This window comes from Neopelma chrysocephalum, unplaced genomic scaffold, assembly GCF_003984885.1.
Source record: "Neopelma chrysocephalum unplaced genomic scaffold, ASM398488v2 Primary Assembly neopelma1_117, whole genome shotgun sequence".
Lineage (NCBI taxonomy): Eukaryota > Metazoa > Chordata > Aves > Passeriformes > Pipridae > Neopelma > Neopelma chrysocephalum.
In genome coordinates, this window is record NW_020897779.1 from 559875 (window position 1) to 574326 (window position 14452).

General features: G+C 46.8%; 2 protein-coding genes and 1 long non-coding RNA gene across 4 annotated transcripts; 1 reads left to right on the forward strand and 2 right to left on the reverse strand.

The window, feature by feature from the left end:
* Positions 1-179: 179 nt before the first annotated feature.
* Positions 180-3120, reverse strand: LOC113974106. Its single transcript, XR_003536449.1, has 3 exons — positions 2228-3120; positions 2145-2146; positions 180-622 (listed from the first exon to the last, which is right to left on the reverse strand). It is a non-coding gene; the product is annotated as an uncharacterized LOC113974106 (long non-coding RNA).
* A 667-nt stretch (positions 3121-3787) lies between these two features.
* On the reverse strand, positions 3788-4888 carry LOC113974102. Its single transcript, XM_027696921.1, has 2 exons — positions 3916-4888; positions 3788-3809 (listed from the first exon to the last, which is right to left on the reverse strand). The coding sequence occupies exons 1-2, from the start codon at positions 4801-4803 to the stop codon at positions 3804-3806; spliced, it is 894 nt and encodes a 297-aa protein (XP_027552722.1). The 5' UTR covers positions 4804-4888; the 3' UTR covers positions 3788-3803.
* A 3439-nt stretch (positions 4889-8327) lies between these two features.
* On the forward strand, positions 8328-14221 carry LOC113974132 (serine/arginine-rich splicing factor 7-like). Of its 2 annotated transcripts, XM_027696990.1 has the most exons (9): positions 8328-8464; positions 8817-8997; positions 9133-9309; positions 10261-10335; positions 10456-10557; positions 11073-11126; positions 12479-12523; positions 13211-13246; positions 13917-14221. In XM_027696990.1, exons 1-9 carry the CDS (start codon positions 8443-8445, stop codon positions 13939-13941), a joined length of 717 nt encoding a protein of 238 aa, XP_027552791.1. In that variant the 5' UTR covers positions 8328-8442; the 3' UTR covers positions 13942-14221. The 2 variants fall into 2 exon arrangements, with proteins under 2 accessions (XP_027552791.1, XP_027552792.1); XM_027696991.1 differs by lacking the exon at positions 12479-12523.
* The last annotated feature ends 231 nt before the right edge of the window (positions 14222-14452 follow it).

Genomic DNA, 14452 nt, shown 5'->3' on the forward strand with positions numbered 1-14452 from the left:
GTTCTGAAGCTCTGTCCACGCGGTGCGAGATCATACCTGCCACCCAAAGTCCCTCCTATCCATCCGCCTTTAGGGGCTTTCCGAGATTTTCCAGGTGTCTCTTTAACTCTAGTTTTCCCACACCTTTCAACTATAAACACACTATTTTCTCCTAGCTTCTAACTATAAACACACAGCTAACAAGTATAAACATTGCATAGTTTCACAGTTTGTAAGTATAAACCCAGAGCTTTTCACACAGCTTGCAGCCTCTAAAGTTATGACAAGCAAGGCCTAGTGTTTCTCAAAAATATGGATTGTTCAGAATATGTCCATTTTCCTCAAATAGTCTACAAATCCCCCGTTTTGTTTTTGAACAATCCATATTTGTTTGAAAACTTTGTGGATCATTTTCATTATACATTGTAAAGCACAACTAACAATTAATACACAACAAATTATAGCTATCAAAAGTGTCAACCCCTGAACTACTAATTCTTTCACCCAACCAGTGATGCCAAACTTGCCTAGCCAATTGGACAATTTGTCCTCATCATAGGTGATGTGAGACATGCGCTCCTTCATCTCTCAAAGCTGTTTAGAGATGCTTTCTGAGTGATCAGATAGATTCATGCAACACATCCTTTTGAATTCGTGACACCTGTGCCCTTGTGCTAATAACAAAAAGTCAATAGCAGCCCTATTTTGTAACAGAGCATGCCGTACACTATCTACATCCACTAACAATTCTGATAAAATTCTAGAGGTGCTGTTGGCCTGCTTTAAACTCCAGCACGCAAACTTCTTCATCCGAGCATAATTGCCCAGTGCAGCTCCTCCTGGTAGAAAGAACGCAAGAGCTGAAAAGGCTGCAGGGAAGATAAAGTCAATTTTATCATTACAATCTTCTGTGAATTGAAGTTCTCTCTTAGTCCTTGTTCGCCTTCCAGGAAAGGAGATCGCGCACTGAGGGGACAAACATTGTTAACTTGCCCCCAAGTAACATGGACCCCCAGCTGGTCGCCGTGGAATACTGTTCCATGCACGGTCTCCACATATTAAAAAATTTCCTGGTAGGAGAGTGTGGGATACCCGTAACGTGCAGAATTCCCCAGTTGTGACAAAACCTCTGAAAACGTTGTGACACGTAACCTGGGCCATTGTCTGTTTTCAGCTGTTTTGGTACCCCTAATGCTGCAATGCAGACGTGCATATGCTTGATGATGTGCTCGCTTGATTCGCCCATTTGAGCAGTTGCCCACATGGCGTGTGAAAAGGTATCAATGGTAACATGAACATACTTCAACCTCCCAAATTCTGCCACATGTGTAACATCCATTTGCCACAATTGTAGGGCCTGCAAGCCATGAGGACTGACCCCAAGCCCAATGCCTACTCCAGCCTTTTGGCAAGATGGACATGATTGAACAATACCCTGAACATCTGTAAAGGTTAATCCGAATTGCCTAACCAACATCTTTGCTGATTGATGCAAAAATTCATGCGACAAAACTGCTTGCTGGAATAAGTTAGCTGGAGGCCCAGCCCAGGCTGGAGCCACCAACTGGTCTGCCTTATTATTGCCAATGGCTAACCCACCGCATTTCTGATGACTGCAAATGTGGGGTATGAAATAGGGGTGAGTTTGCTGATTAGCAAGATGTGACAGCTGTAGCAGTAAGGAATGCAACCTGTCGTTTTTCACTGTTTTGACCATTGCACCCTCAATTCTCATTACTGTTCTGACCACATAAAGGGAATCAGGCACAATATTCACTGGAGCATCCTGCCATCGCTGAAAAACCCACACAACAGCCCTGAGCTCTAATGTTTGTAAAGAGCCCCTGAAATACAGGGGAGCAGCTGACTCTGCCAGCTACTACCTGTTTTCCAGGTGATGGCTGCTCGCCTTGATTTCTTCCCAGCATCTGTGAACACTGTGTCACCCTTAACTGGTACCTCAGATCTCATAACCCGTTGCTCAATTTTCTGATGCCACAACAACGGCAGCAGCTTGTCCGCAGGGTAATGAGTTCTGATTTTTCCCAGAAAATCTGCCGTGGCTATTTGAAATGCATTAGAGCATTCTCGTAACCACGTCAAATATTCCTGAGCTACTGGAACAATAATGGTCTGTGGCTCTTTCCCTGTAAGGTCGATAACACTCCTTCAACCTTTTATGATCAATTGAGCCAACAATTCTGGCCTAGTTACAACTCTCTTTGCTGGCTGATACGGCAAAAACAACCATTCCAAGATATTCAGTTTCTTATTATCTGTTAACTGACAAATTAACCCAAGGGGGTGCTGTTTTTCCCCTCCTGAGTTAATGATCATCACAGTCACTGCACACTCTGCTATTATGCAATTGCTATATCCTGAAGCTACTTTGTCTGCTATTTTTTGTAAAGCTTTCTTTTGCAGTGCAGTGAGTTCGTTGTGTTCATCTGCATCAGTAGATCTTCCCAGCAGTGGCATAAGAGGACGTATGTCGTCGTTGGTGATTCCACACAGGTCTAACCCACTGAATATCTCCCATTAGTTGCTGCACATCTGCTAAAGTTGATAATTGTGTGTTTACATCAATTTTCTGTGGGCGCACTGTTCCTTGGGTGATGATCCATCCCAGATACTTCCATGGATCACTTTTTTGTACCTTTTCTGGGGCAATTTTTAACCCTTGCTTCTCCAGCTGTACCTGCAACTCAGCCACAATCAGATTTGCCTCCAATTGTTTTCCTGCAATCAGAATATAATCTACATAGTGATACACTAGCAAATGGGGATGTTCCTTTCTGAAAGGTTGCAATGCCCATGCAATGTACATTTGACATAATGTGGGGGAATTTTTCATGCCTTGGGGCAAAGTCACCCAGTGATAACATTTGGCAGGTTCGGCCTTACTGGTGGAAGGCACAGTAAAAGCAAACCTCTCTGCATCCTGAGGATGCAAAAAGGTTGTAAAAAAGCAATCTTTCAAGTCAATAATTACGATGTCCCAATCTTTTGGAATCATGACAGGGGATGGGAGTCCTGGTTGTAGCGTTCCCATGTCCTCCATGACCTCATTAATAGCTCGGAGATCATGTAAAAGACACCACTTTCCAGACTTTTTGGGAATGGTAAAAATAGGGGTGTTCCAGGGACTAGTGGATGGTACAATATGCCCTGCATCAAGTTGCTCTTGGACCAACTGAACAATCTGCAGCCTATTGCCTTTGAGTGGCTACTGATTTACCCAGACAGGGGTGTCTGTCTTCCATCTCAGTTTCAGGGTTGGCCGCTTTTCAGTGACCGCCCCTAAAAAGGGTCTGTCACTAGCCTTGCTCCTAGCTGACCCAACACATCCCTTCCGAGCAATGGAACAGGTAATGCCAGAACATACGGCCTAGTTCCTACTGACTTGCCATCCTTAAAGCAAAAGGTTACCACGTCACGGCTGATCCATGTCTGTTGCACCCTGCCCACCCCCACCACTCCCGTGGGGGCTGGTGTCAGAGGCCATGCTGGTGGCCACTTATGACAAGGAATAATTGAGACATCAGCACCAGTGTCCAAAAGCATGGTCAACTGGATGGACTGTCTGCTAGGATGCTGTACTACCACTGTTTTTTCTGGCTTTCCTCTTTTAATATCTACAGCCAATAACACTTCCGGGGCTCCGGTAGAACCAAAACTCCCTTCTCCACGGTCCTTTTCTGTTACATGCGGGACCTGGGAATGAAAGGGAATGAGCTGAGCAATTTTGCTTTTGGCTGGAATGGTAATTGGTGGTGTCAGGGTATGTACCATAATTTTGATAACACCCAAATAATCAGCATCAATCAATCCTGGAACAACCAAAATACCTTGTCGAGACACGGAAAATCTTCCTATTAATAAGGCACTAAGACCTCGTCCTAAGGGTCCCCTTAAGACCGAATCTACAACCACTACCTCTTGTGTCTCGAGAGTGACATCTACTGCTGTTGCCAAGTCCACTCTGGCGCTGCCGGTGGTGGCTGCGCGGCAGCTGTCCAGGCACCCTGACTTGCTGTTCATCGCGCGAGGGGTCCACGCACTCAGCCTCCTGTTTCTCTTTCGCCTACACTCGTGCGTGTTATGGTTATCTTTCTGACAATTTTCACACCACTTTGGAACAGCAGCTCCTTGAGGCCCACCCTTCTGACCTGCAGGACACTGAGCTTTAAAATGTCCCTTTTTCCCCCAGTTATAGCATTTTTTCTCTGTCTTCCTTTTGCCTGGTTTATTTCCCTTTTGCATCAACGGCTTCACTTCGGCTCCGACCGCTGTAGCCACGTCAGCAGCTTTTTCCTGTTGAATCATTCTGTCTGCAGCTTCTAATAACTGAGCCGTCGTAGAACCTCGTGGCAGGACACTCAAAGCTCGTTTAGTTTTTTCATTGGCATTGGCATAGGCTAACATGTTCAAAAATTTGGCCTTCATGTTCTCATCTAGGTCGGGATGGGTATTAATTGCATGATGCAACCGATCAATAAACTTGCCAAATGGCTCTGTTGGCCCCTGCTGTACTGTAGTAAAAGACGGACCTGTCTCATCATCATGCACTGCCTGTATTGCTTTTTGTGCCAGCTCCTGACTGAGCTGTAATACTTCGTTGACAAATTGTACCTGCCTGTCTGCCCGTTCAAAAGGACCCGTTCCCATAAGCATTTGAGTTGTTACCCCAAAGAGAGGATTCCCCTGGTGCCTAGGAATTGCAGCAGCTGCATCACACCCTGCTTGCCATCTCTGATAAAACTGTAGCTGCTGGTGGGGAGAGAGAAACGTGCTAACGATCATTTTTGTGTCATAGGGTGTCATCAACGTAGAAGAAAACAAATGCTGTAACACAAATGTAGTACAACCCGATTTTAACTCATACTGAGTTATCGCAGACTTAGTTTCTTTTAGCATCTTCCAATCTAAGGCCTCATAGCTTCCATTTCTCCCCCCCTCTACAAAATCTGGAAATGCGTTAGGGCTCAGCGACACAAATTCACCCTCTATCATAGCATCTCGCAGAATTCTCTTCCATCTCTGCACCGGACTCTCCCGACTCGCGCCAGCCCCGGAACCCCCAAACGGCAGATTCACAGATCCTCCCAGCACGGTCCCACCCCCTGCCCCCTCCATGAATGGATTTTGCGGAGGTGGTGGAATCGACAGGAAAGGGCTTGGGGGAGCCTGCCCCTGTATGGGGATGTGGGGAGCCGGCAATGGCAGAGGGGGTGCAGAGGGGTCTTGTCGCTTCAGCTCTTTTTCTGCCACAGATGTTTCCAAAGCTTTTAATCTCTGTAGGAGCTGCTGCAGTTGTGCCTGGTCCTTTAAATCCCTCTGTCTGTCCTCGAAATCGGATTCTTCGGAATCCGGGGACGAGGGCACAGACGGCGGCAGCGGTGGATAGAGCGGCACGGCAGTGTGGGCTGGTTCGCGGCCCCTCGCCCCCCCCGTGTTTTCTTGCCGAGGCTGTCTCGCCGGGTTCGGCGGGGGGGCGGAGGCTGCGGCGGCTCCCGGCGGTTCGGGGTCGGTGTCGCGAAGCGATGACGTAGCAGGGCGCGACGGCGGCGGCAGTCGCTCGGCGCGAGCCATGGCGGAGGAGGGCGCAGGTGCGGTCGCGGCAGTGGCAGAGTGAGCAGCAGTCGCAGTCGGGGGAGCGGCGCTCGGCGGCGCGGGGTCCACGGCAGCAGCGGGCGCGGGCGGGGGCGGCGGGGCGGCAGCGGCTCTTGGCCGAAGCGGGGCTGGGGGGGCTCCCTCCGGCCGGGACCTCCGGCCGGGACTCGGCGCGGGCGCAGGAGCGGCGGGGGCAGCGGCTCCTCGCGGCGGCACGGCCGCAGCCTCGGAAGGCGCGGCGGGAGAAGCGGCGGTGGCGGGGGGAGCGATGGAGCTGACGACGCTGCAGCTCGGCAGAGCAGAGCCAGCGTCGCTGGACTCGCCGCGGGGGGAGGCGCTGCTGGCAGTGGGGTCCCCGGCGTCCCGCACAGAGCTAGAGCTCTCCGGGGCTGAGGACGAACTGCCGGGGCCGCTGGCTGACGGTCGGGCAGAAGCCTGTGCTTTGGAATTAGCCGGCATCGGGATCGGAGGAATGGTGAATAAAAACTGGGAAGCTGACCCGCCCTCTTTGATTTCAGTTTCACTGCTCGCTAATGCATTATAGGCTGAGGCTGTAACTTGCCTCTCAGTTCTCATGGATTGCAGCGTATCGGTTAACAGCCGCCACAACGTTGGGTAGCGAGCTGCCTCTTTAGATCCTTTGCTCATCTCTTCCCACAGCTGCTTCCCTATATTTTCCCATACCGGGATTTCAAAGGCAGCGTTTACTGTGGGGATACACCCCTTATCTCGGGCCCAATTTAACAGCCCTTTGAGGGTACCTGAATCATAGGATAACCCTCTCTTAGAGAGAATATGTTGGAGGAGTGTAAGCACTGCCTCTTCCTCCTTGCCCAGTGCTGACCCCATCTCCTCCTCAGCCGCTCACCTGATTAGGGTGAGATTCCAAGTCGACTGTGGCTCGAGCTCTTTCCCGGTGTCGGGGCAACGCCGTCACGGCTGGCTTTCCTGCCCCCTCTTCCCGTTGCCGAAGCTGTTCTCCGGGAACGCTCTGAGGGTCCCTGTCGGACGGCACCTATGGACGGCAGGAGTTCAGGAAACACACGCAGACGACCAATGTGATCAAAGCGATGTCCCATTTATTATTTGAATTAACTTTTATACAGTTTAGTTTTTTCCAGGTATGTGCTTACAACAAGGTGATTGGATAGCTCAGTCTGTGCACGCGTCTCATGCCTTCAGTTCACTGGTTCCAAAGCTCTGTCCACGCGGTCTGAGATCATTCCTGCCACCCAAAGTCCCTCCTATCCATCCGCCTTTAGGGGCTTTCCGAGATTTTCCAGGTGTCTCTTTATCTCTAGTTTTCCCACACCTTTCAACTATAAACACACTATTTTCTCCTAGCTTCTAACTATAAACACACAGCTAACAAGTATAAACATTGCATAGTTTCACAGTTTGTAAGTATAAACACAAGAGTTTTTCACACAGCTTGCAGCCTCTAAAGTTATGACAAGCAAGGCCTAGCGTTTCTCAAAAATATGGATTGTTCAGAATATGTCCATTTTCCTGCAAATAGTCTACAATTTTTTTCTTTTTTTTAGAAAGAGAATTGTGACATTTGGACTTCCAAACCGGATTTTAAAAAGTTAGTTCAGAAAGCTGTTTTGTTTTGTTTGGTTGTTGTAGTTGGTTAATTGTTGTTTGTTTTCCTCGCAACTGTTCTCCTGGTTTAGAACATGAATTATAATGTTGCCCAAATTTGTAAAATTATTAGGGAAGGTTAGTAGGCAAATTGCAAGTTTTAAAACCACTTAAAAGCATTCCCTATCTATATTTGTTATTTTAGAGCAGCAGCAATTGGAAAATCAGTGTTCTGTAAAACGAGAATGTCTTGCAATTCAGTAAGTTTGTGGTTTCTTTTGCTTTTTTCTAGTTTATGACAACACACAATGCAGGAATCATTGTGATTATTCCTGGGATTATTAATCCAGTGAGGAGCCTTTAGAGCCCTCATTTATCTCAGTGTTTTGTTTTGCCTTATTAGGATCCAGCACCAAAAGACATTGCTGTGCTCACATGCAGCTCAAAAGTCTGTCTGACTCTCATTAATAAAAGGCTCTCCTCATTCCTGCTGGGATTTATCTAAAATTACTTTGAATCTGTCAGGTTTGTGTCAGTTTGTCTTAAAAAATGTCTACTGCACATGCACTCTTGTACATGTCTCCCTGGAAAGGGTGACACCTGAAAGCTTCAGCTGCCTGAGGAGATAAAGCAGTGCCTGAACTCTGCAGCACCCAAGGGGTGGTTGGGATGGATCTGATGTGTGAGCCAGAGTTGGGTCAAACTCCGCACAACAGGTTTGGAACAGTTTGGGAATGCCATGTTATTTGGGAATGCCTTGTTACGAGGAAGGAAATGCTCCTGCCTCCATGCCGTGGAATAAGGACTGTGGTCTCAGCACCTTCGCCCCCAGCCTCAGCAGGGCCAGAAGCCCATGTGGGTCACGCATGAGGGGTGTGAGGCAGAACAAGGGGCTCTGGTCCCCTCTGTTCCCTCTTGGCACCGCCAAGGCGGGAGCGCTTACGTGGGGCTGGTGGGGGGCCAGCAGCCCGTGCCCAGGAGGAGCCCCCGGGGAGGCCCATGGCTTAGGGGCTGCCGCTACGAGGCGACCACATCCAGCGCCGCCCTCCCGCCTGGAGGAGTGAAAGGCGGGAAAGGCCCATCCCTGCGGGATTCAACGCGCGCGCGCGCTCAGGCCGCTCCGCTCTCGCGAGACCCGCGAGTGACAAGGCGCGCGCCTGCACCGCCCCGCCCCTCCCCCAGCTCGATGCGCAGGCGCAGCGGCAGCTCCTCTATATAAAAGGTCGCGCCGGAGAGAGCCCGGGCTGTGGTCGGGAAGTCGGGACCATGTCGCGATATGGGCGTTACGGTATGGGCGGCGGGAAAGAGGGAGGGGGGTGGATATCGTGTGGGAGCTGCTGCTGCTGGGGGAGGACAAGAGCGGAGGGTAGAGCGGCGGCGTTCGCGCCGCGCTGAGAGTGGGAGAAAGCGTCCGTCGCCTCAGGTGGCCGCTGAGAGAGGCGGCGGCGAGGAGGGGGGCGCGGGGGACACCCGCAGGGCCGCGAACCCTGTGGGGCCCGGGTCCGGGCGGGGGGGGGGCGCGGCCCGGCGGGAGCGCTCTAAGATGGACGCGGAGTCAAAGATGGCGGTGGGGGGAGGGGCGGCCGCGTGCCTGGCGCGGCCCTGACATGGCGTCCGTTCGTCTCTCCGTCCGTCCGCAGAGACCAAGGTGTACGTGGGCAACCTGGGCACGGGCGCGGGCAAAGGCGAGCTGGAGAGAGCCTTCAGCTACTACGGCCCACTGAGAACCGTGTGGATCGCGAGGAACCCGCCGGGGTTCGCCTTTGTGGAGTTCGAGGACCCCCGGGACGCTGAAGATGCCGTGCTTGGCCTCGATGGGAAGTACGTATATGCCTGGAACCTCCTGGACTACTATGGCCGCAGTCTGTGATCCCCCTACCCCACACCAACCGTTGATTTCTCGTGCTCGTTGTATGAGCGCAGTTAATCCTGTGGTTAACATACTATGTCTTGCAGGATAATATGTGGCTCGAGGGTGAGAGTGGAAGTGTCCACGGGAATGCCGCGGCGCTCCCGTTACGACAGGCCCCCTGCCCGGCGCCCCTTTGACCCCAACGACAGATGCTACGAGTGTGGTGAGAAAGGCCACTATGCCTATGACTGTCACCGCTACAGCCGCCGCAGGAGGAGCAGGTACGTGCGGGGCCGGGGCGGCCGCGTTGCTTCGCCAGTTTCGCTTTTGTGTAGTTCTTGTTAGCAAAGAACAGAATGTTACACCAGTTTTAACTCTTTAATGTTGTAAGTCAACAGGTGTATATCACGGTTTTATTTTTTGCTAATACATACAAAATGTTAATATCTTAATAATCAACCTGGTCAAAACCTTTCAGGTTTCTTCGTTTGAGTCAGTCGCCTTGATTCAGAATGTCACGAGCCTTAAGATTTCATGCTGAGGCGCCTTGCAAATCCGACACTTAAGATCCTCCTAGACCTTGAGGTGATCAGCATAAGAGGCCAGATCCCCTCGAGCCATCTACACGTAGCTTCACCTTATTCTTTAAGGGCAGAAAATTTGAGACGGTGACCGCCGTAACAGTAAATTTGGCTTTCAATTGGGGCCCCCCTCCGGTTTAGAAAGAGGAACACCAGATTGACCACATTCCCACCTAGAAAAATCTTCTTGCGTCAATCAAGCCTCACCCTGGCTCATTGGGCTGTCAGTTTGATCGTCGTTAGATTGAAGAGAACACCTAGATGCAGCGATCGGCTATAGATACTTCTAGATCGTCTAGATCTGCTAGACCTTGGGCCAAAGAGGGTCGACCTGCAAACTTGCAAGGTTTATTTTAAATACGCATTACAGTGTTTTCTATTCTAATGTAATTCTGCAAATGTAATTCAGCTTTTAACATTTTTCTAGGTAGTAAAAATGCTCAAGACGAGTAGGCCCAGAGAGTTTTTCCAAATGACAGATGCTAGTGGTGTGTTTTTGTTGTTTTGTTTTGTTTCATTTGTGTTTTGTTTTTTTTTTTTTATTGCTCTCTTTTTTAGTTGTCTGAAATAAGTTTTGACTTCAGCAGGGCCTCACATGCACTGTTTGCTGCAGCTGTTTGCTGATACCTGTTTTCTCTAACCTAAACCCAGGTCCCGGTCTAGATCGCGCTCAAGGTCCCGAGGAAGGAGATATTCTCGGTCACGCAGTCGGAGCCGTGGTAGGAGGTAGGGGTCTGGCTGTTGTGTTTTCCTTCTTTTTCTTACTCCTCCCCTTGCCCCTTCTTTTCCTTCTCTTTTGAAAAGTACCTTGCAGTGATTTGGTTGTTTTTTCACTTTATTTTGTAGATCAAGGTCAGCTTCCTACCGCAGGTCCAGGTCAATCTCTCCTCGTAGATATAGATCATTTTCACCTCGCAGATCCCGGTCTGGCTCTCTAAGAAGGTCAAGGTATGTGTTTTTTTTTTTTAAACCCACAACATTGTCAAAGGGAGCATAACTTGAAGTTGGAACCTTAAGTATTTATATATAAGACATATTTAATATAAACATTAAGTTTCTCTTTTGCAATCTGTATCTTTCTAGGAACCTTTATGGTGTAGCATCTCTCAGAACTAGTCTGAATGCTTTCTTTATGTTAAAAGTCTAAACATATGATTTTGGAACTCGTGTTTCCAAGCTTTTTTTGTTAATATTGTACCAAAGTTACAGGTTTGATCTATGATAAAGGTTTTCTTGTTCAGCTTCAAGGATACAGGGTGTCATTGCTTAGTCACCTAGGACAGTGGGATATTTTTTACGTGGATGGCAGTACTGACCAAATGTACTACAGCTTTGTAATAGTAAAAGTTACTCCTGCAAAGCCAACAGTCCAGCAAAGCATTGTGTGTCTTTTACAATAACTGATCCCTATCCTAGCTGTATGAGTCCTGCAGTATTAGAGCTTCCACTGCTTTTTTTCCTAGATCTCGGTCCAGGTCACGCTCACGGTCCCGGTCTGTTGTGTGGCCTCGAAGCAGGTGAGATACTTGCTTTAGTTCAAACTCATAATAGTTCTGGCGTGTTGTTTCACTGTGGTTGTGTTTTGTTGCTTGTTTTTCTTCCTAGGGAAATTTGGCTGGCAGGAGTTAGAAGGCTGTGTAGCATAGCAACACTTAATTTGTGCCTTTTCACAGACTGAAGTAGTGATCAGATTTCTTTTAATAAACATGAGTTTGTTTTGGTTTGTGGCTACTATATATAATCTGTGTATACATGGCCATAAGAAAGCATATGTGGGATTTGAGATCTGTGGAGAGAATTTTTGAGCACTAGTTAATGCTTACGGATGTAGTAACATGATGATGGTGGTGTGTTCTGCCTTATTTACCAACAGAAGTCATACTTGTGTTACAAAGTACCAGTTCTGGGTGGTTGTGAGTAACCCCATTCTCTTAATTGTGATCCAGTGAAAAGGCTGCTGGTTATAATGGTAGGAATTGGAAAGGATGGTGGCTCAGCACAGTGACCAGGAAGGTTTCAAAGCTCTTTGGCATGTAATGTTTTGTTTAACTTACACCAAGAGTGTCCATACAGTATTTCTGTAAGTTAATAGACCAGGTAAAGGTGAATCTTGATTGCCCTTTAAAAACAGTTCTTAGCGGAAATAGAATAAAAATTGGCCAAGTCTATCGAACTGGGCATTTTGATGTTGAGTAATAGCATGTGCCTGAATTCTGACAGTCTAGGAAGACAAATATTTTCTAAGTAACAGCAAATATTTGAGTTGATAAGTAACATGATAAATGTGGGAGGAAGTTGTTGCTGTTTGAGTAGATTTTAATTCACAAGATGAACTGGGAATAGTTTACACATCAGTAGCCAGGTACTGAAGAGAAAACTGAAATGTTTTCATTGGCAAAACTGATGAAAAATCTGTATTATAATAATTTGAATAAAATAGGCATTGGAACTTGACCTGAAGAATGATCAGTTTTTCAGCACACTTTCACTTGTGGCAGATTCCACACTCTTAATGTGCTGTTATATTTTCTAAGATGAAACTTGAAATTGTTATTCCCTTTATGGAAGGGATACTTACAGGTAGGAAGAAAGTCTGTCAGTCTGGTCTTCTGTTTTGTGAAAGTGGTAGCTGAAGCTTTGCTGAGGAGCTTCATGTGCTTGCACTCCTGTCTTCTGATAAACAAGGTCTCTGCAATAAGAGCTAAAGGATTCTCCTGAAAAGTCACAAGGAAAGCCTGGAGCACCAGAGCCTTCTTTCTCTCTGGTTTTTGATGCTATGTAATAAGAATTTGCTGTTGCTGTAGCTAACTTTCATTGTATATGCATGCTACTGGCTGCTTTGCTGAGCTTTATTTTTCTCCTGTTGTAGGTCTGAGTCTCATGGTAGATCTAAGTCTGGCTTACCTGCTAAAAGGTGAGCGTTTAAATACAAGTAGCACTCAGTTGGTTTTTGTTTCGGCTGGTGGTTTTTTGTGGTTTTTTGTTTTGTTTTATGGGGTTTTTTTCCTCATTATTCAAAATCTGTTTGGAGCAATATTTCAGTTGCATGTGGAAGAGGGTTTTTGTTGTGTTGTGGTTTTTTTGTTGTTGTTCTTTTAATAGCTGATTTCAAAAACATTTTCCATACATTATTTTAATGTATTTTTTTAATAGCTGATTTTTGTGGGACAGTAGGCAATTCAGAACAATTGTGCATACAGGTTTTTGTTTCACTCAACATTGTGACAAAGAAGGTATTTGTGACAGGATTTGGGGCATCCCTTTTCCTGCCTTTGTTCTCAACTGACTATAGTTCTCCCTCTTCCTAACTCCTCAATTCAGTGCTCCTGCTTTGCAGGGTTACCATCATGACTTTGTAGCTGGTTTGAAGTTGTGTTGCTCTTTTCCAAGGGCTCCAGCTTTCAGCATTTTTCCTTCTCACCTGCAGCTTCTTGCTTAAAGTAATCAGTACACTTGCTATTGGCAGTCTTAACCATGATGTCTTTTAATGCATTTAAACAACACCAAACTGTTCTGGGTTTAAATGGTCAGAAGTGGTTACTGAGACTATCCAAGTGTACAGTGTTGATTGTTTTGTTTGTTTGTTTGTTTTTTTTGACAGTCGCTCAAAGTCCAGATCTCCATCTCCAAAGAGAAGGTAGGAATATCTTTAAAACTAGACTGTGCCATATGGTTAAATAGCACTAAAGTTGGAGTGGTTCCTGTGGAATTTAACTTGGGCAAGGATAAAAGCTTAGTTTTTTTACTAGTCCAAATATGTGAACTATAAAAAGATGAATTGTTATGGGTACTTCCTGCTGCTGGTAGTCAGGATGTCATGATAATAGTTCTAAGGGAATCTACTTCAATGAAATGTTAAAGGACAACAAAGTGTGGACAAATGAGAATCAAGTATCCCTAAGTTCTTGAGGAATTTAGAATCTGGGGAAGAAGTGAGTAATGCAAGGTGTGGAGGAAACCATGAAATATGCTGTAGGATTAAATTCCTGCTGGTGACTCCTGCTGGCTCAGCTGCACAGCTGCCAAGTTGTGCTATGCACCATGAAGTAAGAAGTTTTTCTATGTAACCAGAGAAGTATGTGCTGCAGTTGAGATTTCTGAGCAGTATTCATGTCTCACCTGCAGCTGATCTCTTAAGCTTAAAGCAGTTTTTTATACAAAAATGTAAAATATAACACTTCCCTCATTATTTGTGAACTGTATATGAAAATGGGGCTGGGACAGAGCAGTGGAAGCCTGAGGTAGCATGGAAGGTTTCTGTCGGTTTTGCTATAGGAGTGGTTTTTAATCTTTTCTTTCTCTTTCAGTCACTCACCATCAGGAAGCCCTTGAAGGAATGAAAGTCCTGAAAGAACAAATTCAAATTTCAGAAGTTTAAGAAAAAATTTATTTTGTTTACATTGTAAGGGATTTTGTGATGTAAGGGCTTAGTCCTAGAAGGCTGTTTCTGTTGACTAGCAATTGGCATGAATACTATATCTTTTAAAAGTCTTACTAGCAGACTAATACAAAACTCTTGTTATGTTCATGTTCTGTGATCTGGAAATGTTGGGCCTTTTTTTTTTTTTAATTGTTGCATTAAAATAAACTGTGCATTTCTAACTAAGAAATAGACTGTGGTAACCCTACTGTTTCTGTTAATGTGTGGCATGGGGAAGCAGGTCGTGTGCCTGTGAGGTGAAAAGTAGAAGTGACAGTCACTTGTGTGAGCGGGGTGTAGTGCAGTGGCTGTGCTGCAGGTGTGTGCCTTCATCCCTGCCCGGCACCAGTTAGAGTGGAAAGTTACCAGTACCAACTGTTATTCCTGCTGGTTGGGCTGGATCCTCGTGGTATTCCTTGCACC